General features: G+C 39.9%; 2 protein-coding genes across 2 annotated transcripts in view; both read right to left on the reverse strand.

Moving 5' to 3' along the window:
• st6galnac3 (ST6 (alpha-N-acetyl-neuraminyl-2,3-beta-galactosyl-1,3)-N-acetylgalactosaminide alpha-2,6-sialyltransferase 3) overlaps window positions 1–2,871 on the reverse strand; it is a 67,061-nt gene extending 64,190 nt beyond the window's left edge. The window contains exon 1 of the mRNA XM_041054631.1: window positions 2,629–2,871. Within this exon, the coding sequence (XP_040910565.1) occupies window positions 2,629–2,646 (18 nt within the window). The 5' untranslated portion in view covers window positions 2,647–2,871. The remainder of the gene's footprint in view (window positions 1–2,628) is intronic.
• A 10,890-nt stretch (window positions 2,872–13,761) lies between these two features.
• rabggtb (Rab geranylgeranyltransferase subunit beta) lies at window positions 13,762–17,832 on the reverse strand. Its single transcript, XM_041054621.1, has 9 exons — window positions 17,785–17,832; window positions 17,314–17,421; window positions 16,792–16,989; window positions 16,502–16,607; window positions 16,162–16,214; window positions 15,954–16,064; window positions 15,469–15,594; window positions 14,977–15,126; window positions 13,762–14,839 (listed from the first exon to the last, which is right to left on the reverse strand). The coding sequence occupies exons 1-9, from the start codon at window positions 17,785–17,787 to the stop codon at window positions 14,699–14,701; spliced, it is 996 nt and encodes a 331-aa protein (XP_040910555.1). The 5' UTR covers window positions 17,788–17,832; the 3' UTR covers window positions 13,762–14,698.
• Window positions 17,833–18,496: the final 664 nt, after the last annotated feature.

Raw genomic sequence — 18,496 nt, forward strand, 5'->3', positions numbered from 1 at the left:
TTCAAGGGGGCGCCGTTGAGCCATTTTGCCCCGCCCAATTACAAAAACCCCACCAGAGTCTAGGACCAGCCCCCAAGAACGTGTGTATGAATTTTTATGATCATAGGAGGTCGTTAAGGTCATTACAAATCCAAACGTAATTTCACGGCGAGGGATCGTCAGTTGCCGCGCCGCCACACAGATGCCATTGCACCCAGCTTCACGGCCTTCATAATGTAGCTTCACCAAGTAGTTGGGAAGGTTGTAGAGCAGAAACCAAGCCGATGGTGTCAACTATTAAGGAGCAGTACACTTCAGAGTAAAAATAGGTCATTTCCTGTTACCAGCAGGGGACGCCACGAGTAAGGCGGGAGTTTGACATATGGAGGCGTTCAGGGCAGAGCCCTGATCATGCTCATGAAGTTTGAAGATGTTTGGATAAAGTATGTGGACGTGAGAGCCATTCAAAATGTCATGGCAAATTCACCAAACGCCACCAAACTTTGGCGGGCCACAGAGGCCACGCCCTTTAACTTAGAGAAAACTCTGTGATAACTTTTGATCATCATGGTCTTGAGGTGAGGTCCACCAAATATGAAGTGGATCGGGTGAAATCCCTAGCACGAGTTCGTCCGCATACCAATGGTGTAATTCGCCAAAATCGCCAACTTCCGACCACAATGGCGGACTTCCTGTTGGGTTGAGGTCATGGTGTCAAGAGACTTTTTGGTGTGTCTCGGTATGATCAACATGTGTACCAATTTTCATGCACCTATGACAAACTAAGCCCAATGGGAGGGGGGTTTTGAAAATTTCAAGGGGGCGCTGCGGAGCCATTTTGCCCCCCCCATTTACAAGGACCACAAAATATCAAATTTTTCACCAAACCTGATGAGTGTGCAAAATTTCAGGCGTTTTAGAGCATGGGAAGGGGTTGAAAAATGCAGTTGTTTGGGAGGAATAATAATAATAATAATAATAATAATAAACATTAGAAAAACAATAGGGCCTTCGCACCACTCGGTGCTCGGGCCCTAATAAAAAAGACTAAGAACATGTCCAAACATCCAGAGCCAGTGTTCTGCATTTCCATCAAAAATCAAAAAGTATTTAAGTCTGATACCCAATCCTAACCGTGAAGTGCAGTTTACAATATGTCAGTATCAGAAAATGTCCTTCTGAATATCATGATGATGATTTCAACAATATTGTCCAGCTCTGCTTTGAGTTTTTGTTTATCTAATAACAAACTTAAAGGCTGGAGCCATTTGCAAAAGCACAGGAAGGTGAAAACAAAGAGGAGTGCTAAAGCTGAAAGAACACAGATGACATGTAAAGAACACGTAAAAATGTCTGTGTTTATCGACAACAACAATCTTGATAATTGATTCACTGTTTTAAGTCACTTCACAAGCAAATAAGTCAACATTTTTCTGCTTCTCCAGTGTGAGAGTTTGCTGTTATTCTCTGTTTTATATCACTGTAAACTGCACAACAATAGCAAAACAGCAAAAACAAGCAACTTGAAGACAACCCTATGAGCTCTGAGAAAGTGTAAAGGGAATATTTCACTATTTTCTGTCATTACAGAGCCACAACAGTTAACTAAAAAAAGTCATTTTAAGTTATTTTATTAATAAAAAACATTGATCACTTCCTGGTTGCAGTGTCTCAAAGGTGAGGACTCGCTGCTTTTTTCTGTTATATCACTGTCAGCTGGATATCTTTTGGTTTCTGGTCGCTGGTCAGACATAAACTAACTCGCCTTGAACTTTGATGAACATTTTTCACTATTGTCCGACATTTTATGGAGAAAAAAAGCTTAACTGAGAAACTGAATTATCAACCGGCAGATTAATCAATCAACAGTTAGCTGAGTGGCCATCCAAATCTATCAAAGAGGTCAATAATCCTTTGGTTCTGGTTTCTGAAATTGAAATTTTGCTGCTTTTCTCTGTTTTGTATCTCTACAAACTGAGCTTCACTGGGTTTTAGGACGTAGGACAGACATAATTTCATTGTTTTCTGATATTTTACAGAGAAAAGACAAGAAACTACTCGTCCGATTAATCGATAATGAAGACAGGAGTGTTTGGCGTCATGTTTGACCAACTCAAGCTTAAACTCTGTGAGTGTGGCTGATGTCAACATCTGTAAATGTCAGTCACTGAGGAACTTTTTGTCAACTTTCTCCTTATGTCTTGACACATTTCTTTACGGAAGCCTGTGTGTTTTGAACTCCTCTCATCATGTGAACACCTGAACACGTCCTGAAGCATGTGGTGTGGCCTGGCCCTGCATCTACCTGCATCTACCTGCTCTTTTCCACGAGCCACAAACACAAACACGGACTGAATGCAACAACACAAACACGAGGGCCTGGTGTCCTCTTGTGTTTGCTGTCATGTGCACAAGCCAAAATCACACATTCAGAGTCCAAAACAGGGCGAACCCCCAGAAACCTCCAGGGGAGGGCTCGTTACCTCCAAGTGAGCATCTCCACCACAGCTTCCAGCTCACATTTCACCCCACATCTGTTAAAATGAGCACCGACTTCAACGCCAACCACGTCCCGAGCTCCATATGGGTTTTTTCCTCCTTTCCCCCTTTTCTGACTGTGATGTATGTGTGAGAGAAACCCCCACTTACCTTCCACATCCAGGCCATTCTTATTTCTCCGCGAACAATGGTGGACAGCTTGTTTTCGTCAGCCCCAAAACGCCGTTCACCGCGTCCGTCCTCAAACGCATTTATTCACGTGTGTATCGGAAGAGGAGGCGCAGATGCGGTGCGGTTAAATGCGGGGTTCGGCTCCATAAATGTTGAAGTGTACCGTTATTCGTCTCCTCTCTCAGCGTTTTTTTTTTCTCCCACAGAGCTGCTGGGACCTGGACCGACGCTGCGCCGCTACTGGCCGGCAGAGACGCAAAGTCCCGCCCCCAACAGTCACGTGATCACAGCTGATCGCCTCCTGACTTCTGCTTTTCCTGCATGGAAGTGTGAAGAAAACTGGACCATAAGTCTTTTCCCATAAAATGTCCCAGAATGTGTTTTTTTATTTTTAATGTTATTTCAACTAAACAAGACAATATTATGACCTTGTTGCTGTGGAAACAAAAAAAATCCAAATATGATTCATAAATTGTTGTAAAATGTTCTTTATAATTCCCATAAGAAGTTAGTCCTCTGCTTTGAGAACACAAAAGCCATTTTTGCTGATATGTTACAGCAGAGTAAGACTCATTTTTTTGCTATGTTGAATTTGCAGTAGCTGATATTTTTGTCACATGAAGGCAGAGGAAAAATCGGGAACCGTAGTATATATATGATGAACCTGTTCACAAACAGCTTTTTTTTTATTTAAAGCAACATTTTCTGTAATTTGGAGTTGAGTTTGTGTCCACCCGGTGATCTTAGATTTAACATCCACTCCCTTTTGGCCCTGTTTTTGGTCTCTACCAACTCCTAAGGTAAATATCTGAAAGCTAAACAGCTGTTAAATGCACCAATGTGTCTCCAACTGTGTCTGAGCAGGTAGTGAGAAGTGGAAAACTAAACAATAAGCTGAAAGTCACTACACAGCTCCAGGAAACTGAGGGGAGCTGCACATGGGAGAAATCACCATGTGTAACTGATCCATTTGTTGTTGGAAAAATTCCTGGTGGAACAAGATACATGTCCAAAAATTTATCATGTCTTGTGAAACTAAGTTGTTATCTTGCTGTACAAGATTATCGGTTGTAACAGATGACTTTCCTGGGGCAACAAGTCACTGTGATCATGATTGAACAATTGGTAAAGAGGTTATCTTGTGAGAACTAGTTAATGTTGTGAAAACAAGTTGTTATAATGTGGAAAACAAACAGAACCTGAGGAAACAACATATTACACCTGGGAAACAAGGATATTTACATTAATATGTAGAATATGAAAGCCAGAACAGGAAGTCCAGGTTCCAGGCTGTCTAAACAGTCACACTGTCAGTGAGCAGCCCAGTAGCAGTGTGACAATCTGCCACACTGCTGCTGGGCTGAACCAGCAGGGTTCTTTATAAGAAAGGCGCAGGATGTAGAAAACGTGGAACAATTCAATTTTACCAGTGATTCACTCCTTTGACTGTCATAATACAAGTCTGCTGGGATGCACCTGCACTGCTGCCATTTTCTATCCTGCTTTTTGTGAGATGCAGATCTGATGTCGGGTTTCTGGTTCTTTGGGAACAGAAAACAATGTATGGAGTCAGAGTTAGCCAGAGAACAGGGCTGACTGATAAACACAAATTCACAACAAGAAAAAAAAAAAAAAAATTCTTTGAGAGTTTCGATTGGACAGACAGATAAAGATTTTCTTTCATTATTCGGTTCTAGAGAGTGTTCTAACTTTCTGCTTTGTTGCTTAGTATTTCTCACTGTCTGTAGTTAATAGGAACCAATTTATTGTTAAATTTGTTGTTAAATGTCTTTAATTGTGATTTCTTTTTTGTTGTGGTTGTGTTTGTCTGACAGTTACCGCAGACACAAAGAAAATTTCCAAGGACAGCACCATATGTTTTTAAAAGTCATATTCAGTGTTCTGTATATGACAGAGTAAACAAAACATTCAAGCAACCATAGCACTACTACTACTCCTGCTTTTGCTATAGTACCACTAAAGGGGCCATTATCACACATGTCTTTTCTTCCTGTCAGTTTTCTACAGTGCTTGTAGGATGTCAGCTCTGTTTTTATAAGGAATCCTGACTGAGAATATTTATGTTATCTGCTCTGGTGGGTAAACAGTGCAGAAAGATATAAACTCAGGTCTGCAGATACATTTTTATGTTTTCTTCCGGGGCTGAATTCGCCTGAATGCAGAAGTGTTGCAGTGAACAAAACTGATGTGTTGGAAATCTTTCAGGGTTCCTGATAGAAACTGAAAAACATTATTCCGTTCGCTGAGATTGTTTACCTCGACGAGCTGCATTCAAGGTTGGAACAGGGAAGCCACATTAAATCATGACACATGAAAGAAAGAGCAAAATTAGTTATTTCCTTCACCCAGTTGAATCTTGTTAAAAACAGTCATTGTGAAATTCCAACAATATTTCGTTACATCATTCTGGTCACACTTTTATTTTCTCTATCTGGCTCTGTATTTACCAAACCACTGAAGGTAAAATTCTGGACTTAAGTGAAAGATAAAAATAAAAAATGTTTCACTTTTACTCTCACTCACAGAACAGAAATAGAGCTGTCTGTCTGATCTAATAATTATAATGATAGTAATAATAATAACAATAATACTGAAGCAATATGATTATGAATAGCCTGGTTTTAGTCTAGAGTTTTAGTCTACAGTAGCCCAAAATGGACAAACCAAAGATTTGAGACCTCAGATTCCATGACATCCCACACACTGGTCCTTTAAAGGCACCCAGTCCACCGTTTCTCTATGTCTGTGGATTGTGGAGGAAACCAGAGCACCCAGATGAAAGAGGAGCCATCACAGTGAGAACACCACACATGAAGAAACCAGCTGACAGGATCAGGTTCAAAGAGGCTGTAAAGTGACAAGGATAACCACCACTGTGGTGGGTCATTAGTCTGTTTAATGACTTTGTTGTACTTTATAGTATTTCATCGCCCATCACATGAGTATAATATTCCCATAATACTCTTGTATTGTGCCTTTACTGTCCACTTGCAATAATGACCTTCTTCATTGCCTCCTACCCTCAGACATGATTTTTCAAGTTTATTCAAAAACTTTGTGCAGAAATAAAACAAACAATGGTTCAAATCTGATTCCTGTGTGACAAACAGGAATCTCATGCAGGAGTGATCAGCTCTGCAGGAGTAGAGGGGCTGTATCGCACTAAATTAGCTGATGATTGATGATTTTATTGTTGTGAGTTTGCTGAATTCCACATTGTGATTTCTCTAAAAGCTTTTGTCAGCGTCCATGTACTTGAACTACTTCTAGTAATTTATAGTTATAAATTAAAAATGGATCAGAATAACTGTAGGCACACAAAATCCAATTTTGTCAGTGTCTTGACAAAGCAGCATTTATCACACTGCTTTACTGAAAGAAGACGGTGTGAATAAAATGTGCACATTTAAAGAAGCCGAGGACACGAATAAAAAGTCCAACCACATGAACAACCAGATGTCATGTTTCGATTTTTCAGACTTTCTTTGATATTTCTTTGCAAATATTTGGAGCAATGATTTATTTTATGATTACAATTTTATCTATATTCTTACAAAAACTGTTGGAATTATCAGAGATAGTGATAAAAAACATGCCAAACATCCTGTCTGTCTCCATCATGATATTCAGCCGCTGCCTTTGTGTTTCTCCTGCCTGTATGGGAGGCTGTAATTGAGTTGCCTGTATGGGAGGCTGTAATTGAGTTCAGCTGCAGCCTGCCTTCCTGCCAGATGACATGACACCTTGAGTAAATAGAAATTTTCCAAGATGTCAGTCTTGTTTGCAAATGAAAGAAATCAATCTGAGTTTTTCTCTTTTTTTAACACAAAAAAATATTTGATATACACCATCTGTAATTACTGAGACACAAACAAGCATGAATCCACCAAGGTACAAACACTTGCTGGTGGAAAACAGGCATACACACACACACGCACACACACGCAAACACACGCATGAAGCCTCTAAGCAGGTAACCACAGGCTGCTGGTACACCTCACTTCTTTTGATTAGCTGTCGGTGCATTGATTAAACTTCTCAGTTATTTTCTCTTGAATCTTGCCATGTGTGAAGCAGGTCCTCTCACCAAATCAATATCTCTATCGAGGTTATCACCAAATCTCCCTTTCTCTCTCTCTCTCTCTCTCTCGCTCTCACTCTCTCTCTTTCTAACTCTCTGTCTCTCTGACTCTCTTCTTTTAAAGCTTTTCAGATAGAGCATGAAAAAAGTAATCCTCAAACTCTGAGAGTGCCACAGCATGGATTAAATCCCCAGGAGAGTGCAGCCCATTCAAAAAGAGAAAGTCAAGGTCATCTGCAGAGCGTGCATCTGAAATTACCTCTGGATGATTAAGAGACTGTGGATAATACGCCGTCACCTTTTTGGATGAGATAAAGAGCTATCAGGCTCAGGAAAGCTCAGGAAGGTAACACAGCACCTTCAAGATAAAAACTGTTCCTTTTTTCAGGTCTCAGATGACTGTCTCAGCTTTGTACAGTAGATCTAATGACAGACAGGTTTGCCTCCATGTAGCAGCACAAGCGAGCGTGTGCTGTTTTCTTCTAAAAATTAGACACAACGCTGTGCCCCAGTTCCACACTACACACAAGCACTAAACAATAAATACTTTATTCTTAGAACACTGTTTTTTTCAGTTAGCACACAACAAAAAACACAATTTTTGATGCATTTTCCTAACAAGAGAATGATATAATATGTGTGCCACTGCACGTCAATCACTCTGCAGCTTCAAGGACTGCAGAGTGGTTTATGAACACTGGGGAGTTCATAAAGCTGTTTTACCATCATCCACATTATGTTTACATTTTTTTTTAATCTAATGTGCTACACCAGAATTTCATATCAATTCATCCGACAATCAGTGAAATATCAGTTTTGACCAAAGTGGTGGTGTGACCAACATAATGTGGCTAAAAACATGTACTTTTCACAGGTAACATCTCACAGTTTGAGACTTTTTTGATGATATTTTTCAAGATTCAGTGAAATATTCATGTGAACTGTAAAGGAACACATCACAAATTTCACTGCTACTTCATTTAGTAGAGCCTCTTCCAAACAGCTGATGAGTAATTACAGTACATTACCAGCAGACCTGAACACAACACAGAAGAAAATGTTCCCACGGAGACATTATATCCCTTATGTGATGAAAAGGTGTGAAAACAAAAGTGCCTGAAGTCTAAAAATTCATAATAAATGTGTTTAGAGCTCCTGTGCCTTTATTTAAAAGTATAGTGTTTACTCAATGAGCTAAGAGGAGTGAAGATGCAGGACACCAGAATGACAGGACTGCAGAGTTATTATTCATAATGGATTCAGGCTCCTTGAGAAGTGCTTTCAGGTTCACCTCATTCACAGGGTTTTCATTAGTGGAGAGTTTAATATGTGTAAAAAAAATGTGCACAGAAGAGAGAATTCAGCACTGACTTTTTCTCTCAGAGCTTTTGTCTAAAAATACTGGACACCACGCTCTGAAGCCGGGCTCTGATTTCAGTATCGGAGTACCTAGGTGCGTTTGCTTGATAAGAATGGTCAGCGTTTGGTCCGGTTCCCAGGCTTGAGCCCAGTGAACCCAGTAAGAGGATGCCTGAGTGATGATGCCCTCTCTGCTGCCTGAAACCCTCTTCCTCTGCTGACAGACGCAGACACAAAGACACCGGTGGAGGTTCCCAGCTGATGGAGACAAGTCGCTCATCACAGTCTGTCAGTCTGTTCAGAGGCAGGTTTGGAAAAGAAGGTGGAAAGTGACTGAAAATCTGCAGAACATGTCAAATCAAAACTGTACCCCCCCCAAAATACCTAAAAAAATAAAGAAATAATAATAATAATAATAGTAATAATAAATTCATTCATGGATGTAAATCTTAAAGACAAAGAACTACACGTTGTAGACTCCATGTTAGAGAAAACAATGAATTTTAATGTTGTGACTCCACTTGAGGTTTTAAAGAGCAGCTCCAACCATTTTAGCCTCATTGACCACAACTACACTCTCATCAGCAACCAAACCGGTGGCTATCGAGTTGCTTTGTGGGTAATGTAGACACCAGGTTTTGAACGTGTGGAATAAAAAAAGATGAAGGTTGTACTGCATTGATTTTTTTCATTTTATTTGAAAAGGATGTGTTGGGAGTGCAATGCTAAATGCCAAGAATTTTAACAGCTGAAAATTTCCCAGGGCAAGTTTTTGAGTTGTTTTTTTTTTTTTCCATCATCTCTGTAATTGCAGAAAGTACAAGATTAGTGACATGAATGTGAACAAAGGGAGGTCATGCACAGAGATATATATAACTTCTCGCATTACAATACTAATTGATACCAGTTCAAACAGCCTCTTTACTGATCTCAAACAACAAGTGAACTGCACTTAATTCATGGACAGACAGGGGTCAAAATAAAAAAGGGTAAATCACAAATGATTTAGATTTGACAGTTTGTGTAACCAACATCTTGATCTTCTTTCAAAGAACCGTTTAGAATTTCGTAGTAATCTAACAGTGCGTTTCTAGCACAGGTACAGTCCCACAGCGACTCACCTCAGACTCACCTCCAGCTACAGAGACAGATGATAAGCTGCTGTCCCATGGTCCTCTCTGCTTCCAAGAAGGCTTACGAGGATGAATCGTTTTGACTCAGTGTGACAGATTCGTCTCTCCTGCCACTGAAAAGAAGAACAAATTGAAATCTAATTACCACGTCCTTTTGGCCGCTGTGTCATTTTGTCAATGCATGTAATAGTTCATCTTAAAACACAAGATTCATTTATATTCATATTGTACGCTGAACTATGACTGAATTAAATAACCTGATGGGGTGTCGGTCCCCAGGTTCAAATCAAATTTTCCACTTCAATTTGTCCTTATGGAGCTTTACAGCCATTTCATTCTGTCTGTCTGACATTATATCCACATAGCTATCTGTAAAACTATATAGTAAAACTAACCTTTGATCAGCATGTAGTGTACACTGTGATGGTCCAGCCCTTGAGACTGTTGGACCAGAGACTCTAAGAGGCTAATTATGGAGCAAAACTGGAGCCAAAGTAAATTTAGGAAAGCATATTTCCTAAAACTATTCCTGTGAATGGAAACTGTGAAGTGAAACATGTTGAAATGGGATGATTATTCATCTTCCTCCCTCGACTCTGATCAGGTATGTTTGAGAGTATTTTCTCTCACAGTCAGGACGCTCAAGTGTGTGTCAACCAAAGCACTGAAAACCTGTATGATTCTGTGACAGGGGTGTCAGAGGACATCACAAGTTTGACCAAAGCAACTGCACCAGCAACAGCTGCCCTGTCAGAAGAAACTGCAGCAACTTCATGGTAAAAAAAAAAAAAATCTCCACAGCAGCACGAGGTAAATTATGAATTCAGTGGAAACAAACTTTCTCAGAACAAGAGTCTCCAGTCCACGCCAGAGTGTTGAGCTGTAAAATCAGAGCTGTTGGGGGTGAATAACAACATGTCACGCTGAGTCCCCTGATTTCAAACACAAACTGGGTGAAAAGTTTAACAGGAATCTCTTGTGCCGACTTTTATAAAGCATTTCCATTTTCCAGCAAACTCATGAGTCACCTCCACGTTCACATACAACACTGCAGTGGTTTAATTAAACATTTAGTAAGTGATTGTCTGCTCCGCCTGTGGTTCAGCAGCGTTTGGCTGCAGCCCCCGTGGCCTGGACTAATCCTCTGTATTTTGTGCTGAGAGATAACAAGAGGGTGACGGGACTGAGAAGAGGGAGAGAGGGAGGAAAAATGGATTGTGGTTTTCCTCGCAAACAAGACTGAGAGGTGAAAGCTGTGATCTATCCATCTGTCTCTCTGCTTCTGTTTCTCTCTCTGGTTTCCTCGCTCTCTGCCTTTATCTCTCATTCACACTTTTCTTTTTTGCTGTCTTCCACCTTCTGTTTTTCTCTTCATCTCCCTCTCCCTCACTAATGAGAGCCGGTGGGGTTTCTCAGTAGCCTAACAACCAGCATGTTTGTCTCTGCCCAGACTCCAGGGGCCCATAGATTACTGCTCCCCCATCGACTAAATAAATAGACAAATAAATACGAAACTCACAGGGCTGCCAGTGTATTGTTTGCAGGTCCACGCTGCACTGAGAATATCACATGGTTAAAATTTCATACAGCAGGACCAGAGGTGTTGGACAAGTTTGGCATGCCACCCCATCCCAGCAGAACCAGTGTCAGAAGGTGGGAGGCGGCTGACTTGTTGGATGGATTACTGAACAGGTCTGCTGGGTACAGAACCAAGGCTCCTGGACCAGAACCTCTGAATGAAGCCTGTTAACATGTCTTGTTGGAAAGTGAATTAAACAAGTACAAAGGAGCACAAGACAATCACAATGATGCATGAAATGACCACAAAGACTAAAGAAAAGAAATACAAAGAGACACAAACTGTCAACGAAGACACACAAAACGACTACAAAGAGACCTGCATGGTTTGTAGTTGCTTCGTGTGTCTTTCAGTCTTGCTTGCTTGTGTCTTGCTCCTGTGTAGGAGGGGCGAGGAGCCTTTTACATGTGTGTATCCAGCAACCTGCTGTCTCAAAATCTGTTCATGCCTGTAGGCTGTTCGGAGTTGTGAAAAGCAGCTATTTATTGATGCCATTTCATTTCAGAATTTTTCAAATTGTTTATTTGTCACTCATTTATTGCCATGAATAAACAACGTAGTGCACAGACTATTAATATTAACAACAGCGGCTTTGAAAGTTTCTAAACCTTCCCCTGAGCAGGAATCCAGAAATGCATGTGTATTAAAACGTACCGAGTCTTTCGCTATCATGACGCAGTAATTAGTGCATGAAGATAATAACGTTCCACATAGTTATTGTTATCACTTCATCATTAGTCTGACATTTTATGAAAGCAGTTGTTGGAAATTGTTCCAGTGTCATTTTCTTATCAGCCTGTACATTGCAGGGAAAGTCCTTATCTTTATTACACAGAGGAAAACAGGTAGAGGAGAATTACCTGCTTCTAATTACTCAGGCAGAGTGCATCAATCTTTTCGCTGCTCCATTATTACAGTCTGCCACTGCTATGAAACATAATTTCTCACATGGAATCAGTCGTGGCATTTCTGGGGTGCAGGCATTATTACTACAGCCTCCACAGCGTGAATCGATATGGATGTAATGTAAGGTGTAAAATGCATGAGAAAAGGTGAAGGTGTTCCAAGCAAACTTTTAACCACAAGACGTTCAAATAAATAAATATTACAAATAACAACAAATAAATATATCATATAAAATTAACAATATGACAAGTGATGAGTATAGCAGCTCTATACTCACCTATTATTCCCATCTCACTGTGGTTTCACGTTTATACATATTTCAGTGACTTACAGCTATATAATTACATTTTTGCTTGCAAACCCAACAACACGATCCAGGATACCAGGGTCTTTGGTTTTGAATGAACACAAATGAATTTTAAATACCGTAGTAAGGCTGCCATCTAGTGGTGTTTACTTGTTCTTCTCACAGCCACAAGGAACAATTCTCAATTCTCATCCTCCTTCCATGAAAAAAGAAAAAAAAAAAAGATAAGAAATGGATTAAGCGGACAGTGAATTGTTGCCCTCTAACAAGCACATACAACAAAGGAATTAATAATCAAACAAGTAAACAAATATACAAATAAACAAGTAAGAACACAGTAGCAGTTATTGTTTTAACAAACTGATTAATTCTTTCATAATTACATTTCTTTGTATTTAATAGGTATATTTAACAGTATTTTTATTATTCCACAACTGATTATTTTCATTCAGTGATTTCCTCAATCAGTTGTTTGTTCAATAAAATGGCAAGAAATTTTGTTTGTTTGGGGTCTTATCTCAGTGCGAGTGAGTTTGTAAAATGCTATTCAGTCTCCTAATGCAAAAAAAAAAAAGCTTGTTGAGGGGAAATTACACATTTATTGCCAACCAAGATAACAAATAATTTACATGAATATTCACACATCTGTATGTGCAACTGTCAACAACTGTTTGGAGGTGAGAACTAATTTAAATCCTATTATCACTACATAAGCTTCTGTGTAAGTAATGACTTTCTGTTAATTTTGCATAACAATGACAAATATTTATCAGTTAACCATCACTGGTAAAACTGTTCTTAGTATTTATAAGAAATACACAAACATTTAATAAATGGTTTATACAACACTGACACAGTTGTCAGCTCAGCTATAAGGACATTTTAAATGCTTATTTATCTACAGCAATTATCAACAAGTAGAACTCCTTATATTAATACATATTTTATATTATTACACTGTTTTACTATAATGTCGCTCATTATCCTGTGGGACTCCACAATGGGTGCAAATTAATTAACACATATATCTGATCTCCTCTACATATAAACCATTTCTTAAATGTTTACCTTCGGCTTAGAAACGTTAAACAGGGGAACTTAAAGTAAAGTGTTGAGCACTCAAATTCAAATTGGTGAAAACCTGAGAACTGACATGTTAATGTGGGATTTATTTACTCTCTGTAACAACAAGAAATGTGTGCATTCAGTAAGACAACCTGAGTGCAGCAACATGAAGACCAGTTATTCCTGAAACAAAAATAAACAAGTTTAACAAATCAAATAAATGTAAATTTTTTTCCAAAGGCCATTTAAAAAAAAAAAATCTGTTCAGAATCATCTGAACATAAAACTGGAAATATTTCGTGATTCGTGACACAGCATGGGGGCAACCTGAACCATCTGCCCACAGCTGCAGTACAATGCTGGACTGAGTAACAAGGATTTAAATAAACAGCATAGCTGAGACTGTGGATAAGAAATTAAATATACTTGGCAGGAGACGACGACACCGGCATGTGTTCTACCTCCGGGTGTCTTCTTCCTCCAAAGGTTGCCAAAATAATAGTGTTGCTGTAATGGAAAACTGAGGTTATTTTAATGCAGCAGCATAAACAAATCTATCTTCGTTTGCAACATGTCCTGTGTTGCATCTTCACTTGTGAGATCTATTATTAGTGCAGTGTTGGTGTGACTGCTCTAGTGTAAACAGGATGAGGAGAGTTTGTCCTTCTCACATTCTTATTTTTCAAATGTGGAAGTTCTTTTATTTGAAACTGGTAGTGCAGGAAAAGGCTCCAAAAAAACAACAAAAAAACAAAAACAAACAAAAAACAAAGAGACGAGGTGCCTTTAAACCAAATAACTAACAAACAGTCGAGTGTCTTATGAAAAACAAAACCTAATTTTCACCTTTCAGCTGAATTACGCTGATCGTTTCCACACATAATCCTTCTACTCCCTCAAGGTCAAATGTACAAATCTGTCAAGTAAAACAGAATATTCCTCAGTCGCTCAGGTAACAAATACGATAATGAAGCCAAGCAGAACAAAAGAGGAAGAAATTGGTGCCTCTTCCTCTGTCTATGGCCAGAAAAACTGATGGCAGTAATAACTTCCTTGGCCAGCTGACAGGCTGAAAAGGTGATGAGAGCAAGAAAGAGATAAGAGACTGAAATATTTCCACAACTGTTTCCTGTGCTAACAGTTACGTTTTCCCTCAAACTGACAAAGTGAACAAAAGTAATGGAATGTTGTTTAAGGATTTCTGGGCTTTTGCAACGATGGTTGTAATTCAAAACATCTCTCTTTTGTTCCTTCAAAAAAAATGTCTAATAACATTTCTTAAAATCACCCCTTTGTCTTGCAGAGAACCCAAGAAAACTGACGTGATAAGAGCGGTTGAGTGTTTAAAGACAGAAAGGCTCAGAGGAAATGAGTCAGAACTGCATTAAGATTTTTGTCCTTATTGAACGAAACCTGCATCCAAAATGTGTCTGTAGACTTCAGCTAACACTACGATGTGTGGTGGTCCTCACTCTGCTCCCAACATCCAGCAGCGGTAGCTGGTGTGGTGTTAGGCGGGGCATTGTCAGTGTGTGTGTCAGTGTGTGTGAGAGAGAGTGTGTACGAGAGTGCGATGGTGGAACGACAGTGTCAGAGGGCTAGCTCAGGAGCTCCGGCTGCAGTCCGATCCTCTGCAGGACGTCCTCGGGCATGCACAGCACCGGATTCACCAGCTTGATCTGTTCATCTCCAAGGAGCGACAGACCTGCAACTCCGAACAGAGTGTGGAAAGGATCCACCTGCAGAGAGGGGGACACTTAATGAGATCCATATGGACATGAAGGTGACCACAGATGAAACAGGAGACAGGATAATGAGAAGTGAAACATTTCTTCTTTCCATCGCAGCACGTGGATTTTAATCGTGCTTGACTCACCATGTCTCCTGGTCTATCGGCAAAACCTCCCGTCTCCTCGTCCTGGCAGGCCAGGATGAACGTTCGCAGCTTGGCCTTGTCGATCCAGTGAATCCTATTGATGATTTTCAGCGACGCCAACACCCACCACGAGTAGCACACATCTGGAAGCTGAGCGGAACAGAGAAAATGTAACTAGCAGTAGAAATATCCTCTGTTGTGTTATACTTTCAATTAAATTTGAATGTTGCTGACCACTTTAAAGTAAAATTATCCACAGCAATTGGCACCTATATGTGGCCTGCATTGTATTTTTAATATTAAAAAAACAAAACACTAAATCAGTTTTGAGGTATGCAAAAACTCTGCAGCACTGATCGGTAAGGTATGAAACCTGAAGTGATGTGTGAAGAAAACCATTTCCTAATACTGGAGGAGACTGTGAAGCATCAGTGCAGGAGAAGTCAGGAAGAAATCAGGAATCTGAACGCTGAACATCTGTCAAGCACAAACCTTCTCAGGTCGTCCGTTGAGGCCCCCGGACGGCAGCTGCCTCTCGCAGAGCCACCAGCCAAGCAAGTCGGCATTCACCTGATGCAGCTGCCCGGTGAGCGACAGGAAGCCAGTGCAGCAGTAAATCTAACACACACCAGGGAAAAGAACAGAGATTTTTATCTGAGAAGGATTTTAACACGACGCCACTCAGGAGGCGTGTAAATGTAAAAACCAGCCACCTTCCAGAGTGAGAACGTTCCCTCCTGTTACTGTCGAGGACTGAAAACCTCTTAGTTGAGTCAGCATCCTTCCTGCGAGACCAGCCTGCAGCCTCATGTTTGTGATGTGTGAATAATAATTTATGGAACTGGCACCTTAACACCTGATTTCTTCCAATTCACTTCTAGTTTTAACTCATTGCTTTTGTTGAAAAACAACTGATAGAAAGTAAAACTCACAACATTTGTCCCATATGACAAATATGAGTACATCAGCGAACTCACCTGACCAGCGTGAGACTCCGAACCAGGTCTGCAGCCAAAACCTCCATCAAAGTTCATACAGGATAAGACGAACTCTACAGCTTTGTCAACATTTATCTGGTCCATCTTGCCCTGAGAAAGAACAGAGGACCAAGAGACGTCTTTGAATTACAGTGTTCTTGTGTGTTTACTTAATGATAAAAACCTGTGGAAAAACTCAGGTACATACCAGTAACGCAAGTGTAGCAACAGCACAGAAGGAAAACCTTGTGTCTATTTCTCCTGTTAAGACACACAACTGTCATTATATTAACAAACACTATTCTACTCTTATATTTAAAGCAAATATGACAAAATAAATAACAGCTTATAAATAACAGTCTTATGTTCATTAATAAAATTGAGACTTCAGCTGCAAACCCTAACCTGTACATTTGTACAAATATATTTGAAAAGAAGTACATACTCAACCTGGGATATATTGTGGTGCTTTACATTCAATTCTTCAGTTTGTCATTTATGGTGCAAATATTTCTAAAGATGTCAAAACCAGAGTAAACTCTGCTCACCCCATTTGTCTCCTGCAAATGAGCCGTCTTCCTGCTGCAGCCCTTTGATATATTCCACCACTTTGTCCACATCAATCGCGTCCACGTTGTCATATAATGACAAGATCTAAGGAAATTCATTTTTTTAAATGCTGTAGTTAAACCAGAAATAATTGCTTAATAGTTTTGAATCGTTTTTCTAGGAGAGAATTCCAAAATTCTCTGGTGACAGCTTCTGAAATGTGTATATTTAGTAATCTGTGTGTAAGCAGCAATCTGTGAAAGTTCATGCGGACTGTCTGAGGGGTCACCTGGACAGCGCTCAAGGTGTACAGAAGGTGGGGGTCGTGTCCGATGCTGGCGCTGATACCTCCGCACTCATGCTGACAGGCTTTGATGAAGTCTATAATCTCCTCCCGGTTCATGCGGGGCAGCTGGCTCATCAGGTCCATCACCGTCAGCCCCCAGTAGATACCGCTCATCCTCAGGTACTCGGACAATGTGTACTCCTACACAAACACAAACAGGACATGAAGGAACAGCAGAACAGCATGTGTGTACTGTACAGCTCCAGGATAAGGTTGATTTTTTATAATGTTTACGTAAAAGAATAAACTAGTTTCTAAACCTGGGACAATCAACATCGCAAAAGCATGGGGTAAACTAGAGCCACGATAAGACAAAACTTTCTTTTATCCCATTTGTTATCCCATATATTTTAAGTTAAACTGTTTGTCCATTCACAAACAAACTTGCCTCGTCATTGTGCTCGATTCCTATGCAAACATAAGCATAAGAAGATAGCAGATGTTAATAATAAACAAAACACTCACATAATCATCTTTTTTGGAGCCGTAGGCAGCGATGTAGTCTGCATGTTTGTCCAGCAACAGTGAGCTGGGAGCGTCGGGCTTAATGATGACATCTTTCACTTGGGTACCCTGACATTAAACACACAGCAAAACAGCGAAAACAGGTCACAGATCTACCTGACCTCGTTACACTATGAAAAATTAATACACCCCATCCTTCCACTGTAAAAGCTTTATTCTGCATTAATTGGTATTATGTGTCTAAATGACTGAATATTGGTTGCTGACAGGCTTTGCTATCGACGAGCTACATGCTGCTACAGGCTAATATTGATGCTAGCTACATTTAAGCCACTTTACTAAACGTTTTCAATGATTATAGGTCAAATCTAGACAGAACTGAGACGAGCTGACATTTCAACCCACTTCGGCTACAATGTTATCTTAAAATACACTGAGTAATAAATCAATTTACAACAATATTCTGGTTACCATCCTGAAAGATTTTGCATGATCGAGTTTCTGCTGCTTCTTCTTCTTCGTCTCTTTTTAAGGGCGGTTGGAAACCAGCACATGAGGAGCACTACCGCCACCCTCTGCTTCGGAGTGTGCACCGCAGATTACGAAGTACCAATTTATCCCGTTGGTCTGATCCAGCTACACATAGTTAATCCGGGACTCTTCTTACATGCAGAAGAAAAAACAAAACAAAACAAAACAAAACAAAACAAAACAAAACAAAACACAGGAGCACTTCTTTGTGTCTCCCACAATCACTCATGCTCTTGGAGGGTAAAACATATTGTTAAAAAAATAAATAAGTAAAAAACATCTCAAGGCACTCAAGTGGTTGGTTTAAAGTAAGGCTTTAATGAATAAGGCCTAATGAATAAATCTTCATTCCCATGTTTCGATTAATATTCACAGGAAGTATACAACATGTTAGCTGTGTAAATTCAAGTATGAAAACATACCTGAGATGCTGTCAGATATCTGAAGCTGTTATATTACAGATGTTAATACACTGCTGCATATAAATCTGTGGTGTAGTGTATGATTCTACCTTTTCCTCACAATGCCAGCATTAGATTCTCCTCTGAGAAACCAGTTATACACAGTGTGTTAGCTGGTTTTGATTTCCTAGGTTCATCCAACCATCCGACCTCACAGAGAAATCAGAGAACACCTTTTTTATTTCCATTAT

The sequence above is a fragment of the Toxotes jaculatrix genome, chromosome 14 (assembly GCF_017976425.1).
Source record: "Toxotes jaculatrix isolate fToxJac2 chromosome 14, fToxJac2.pri, whole genome shotgun sequence".
Classification (NCBI taxonomy): Eukaryota; Metazoa; Chordata; class Actinopteri; family Toxotidae; genus Toxotes; species Toxotes jaculatrix.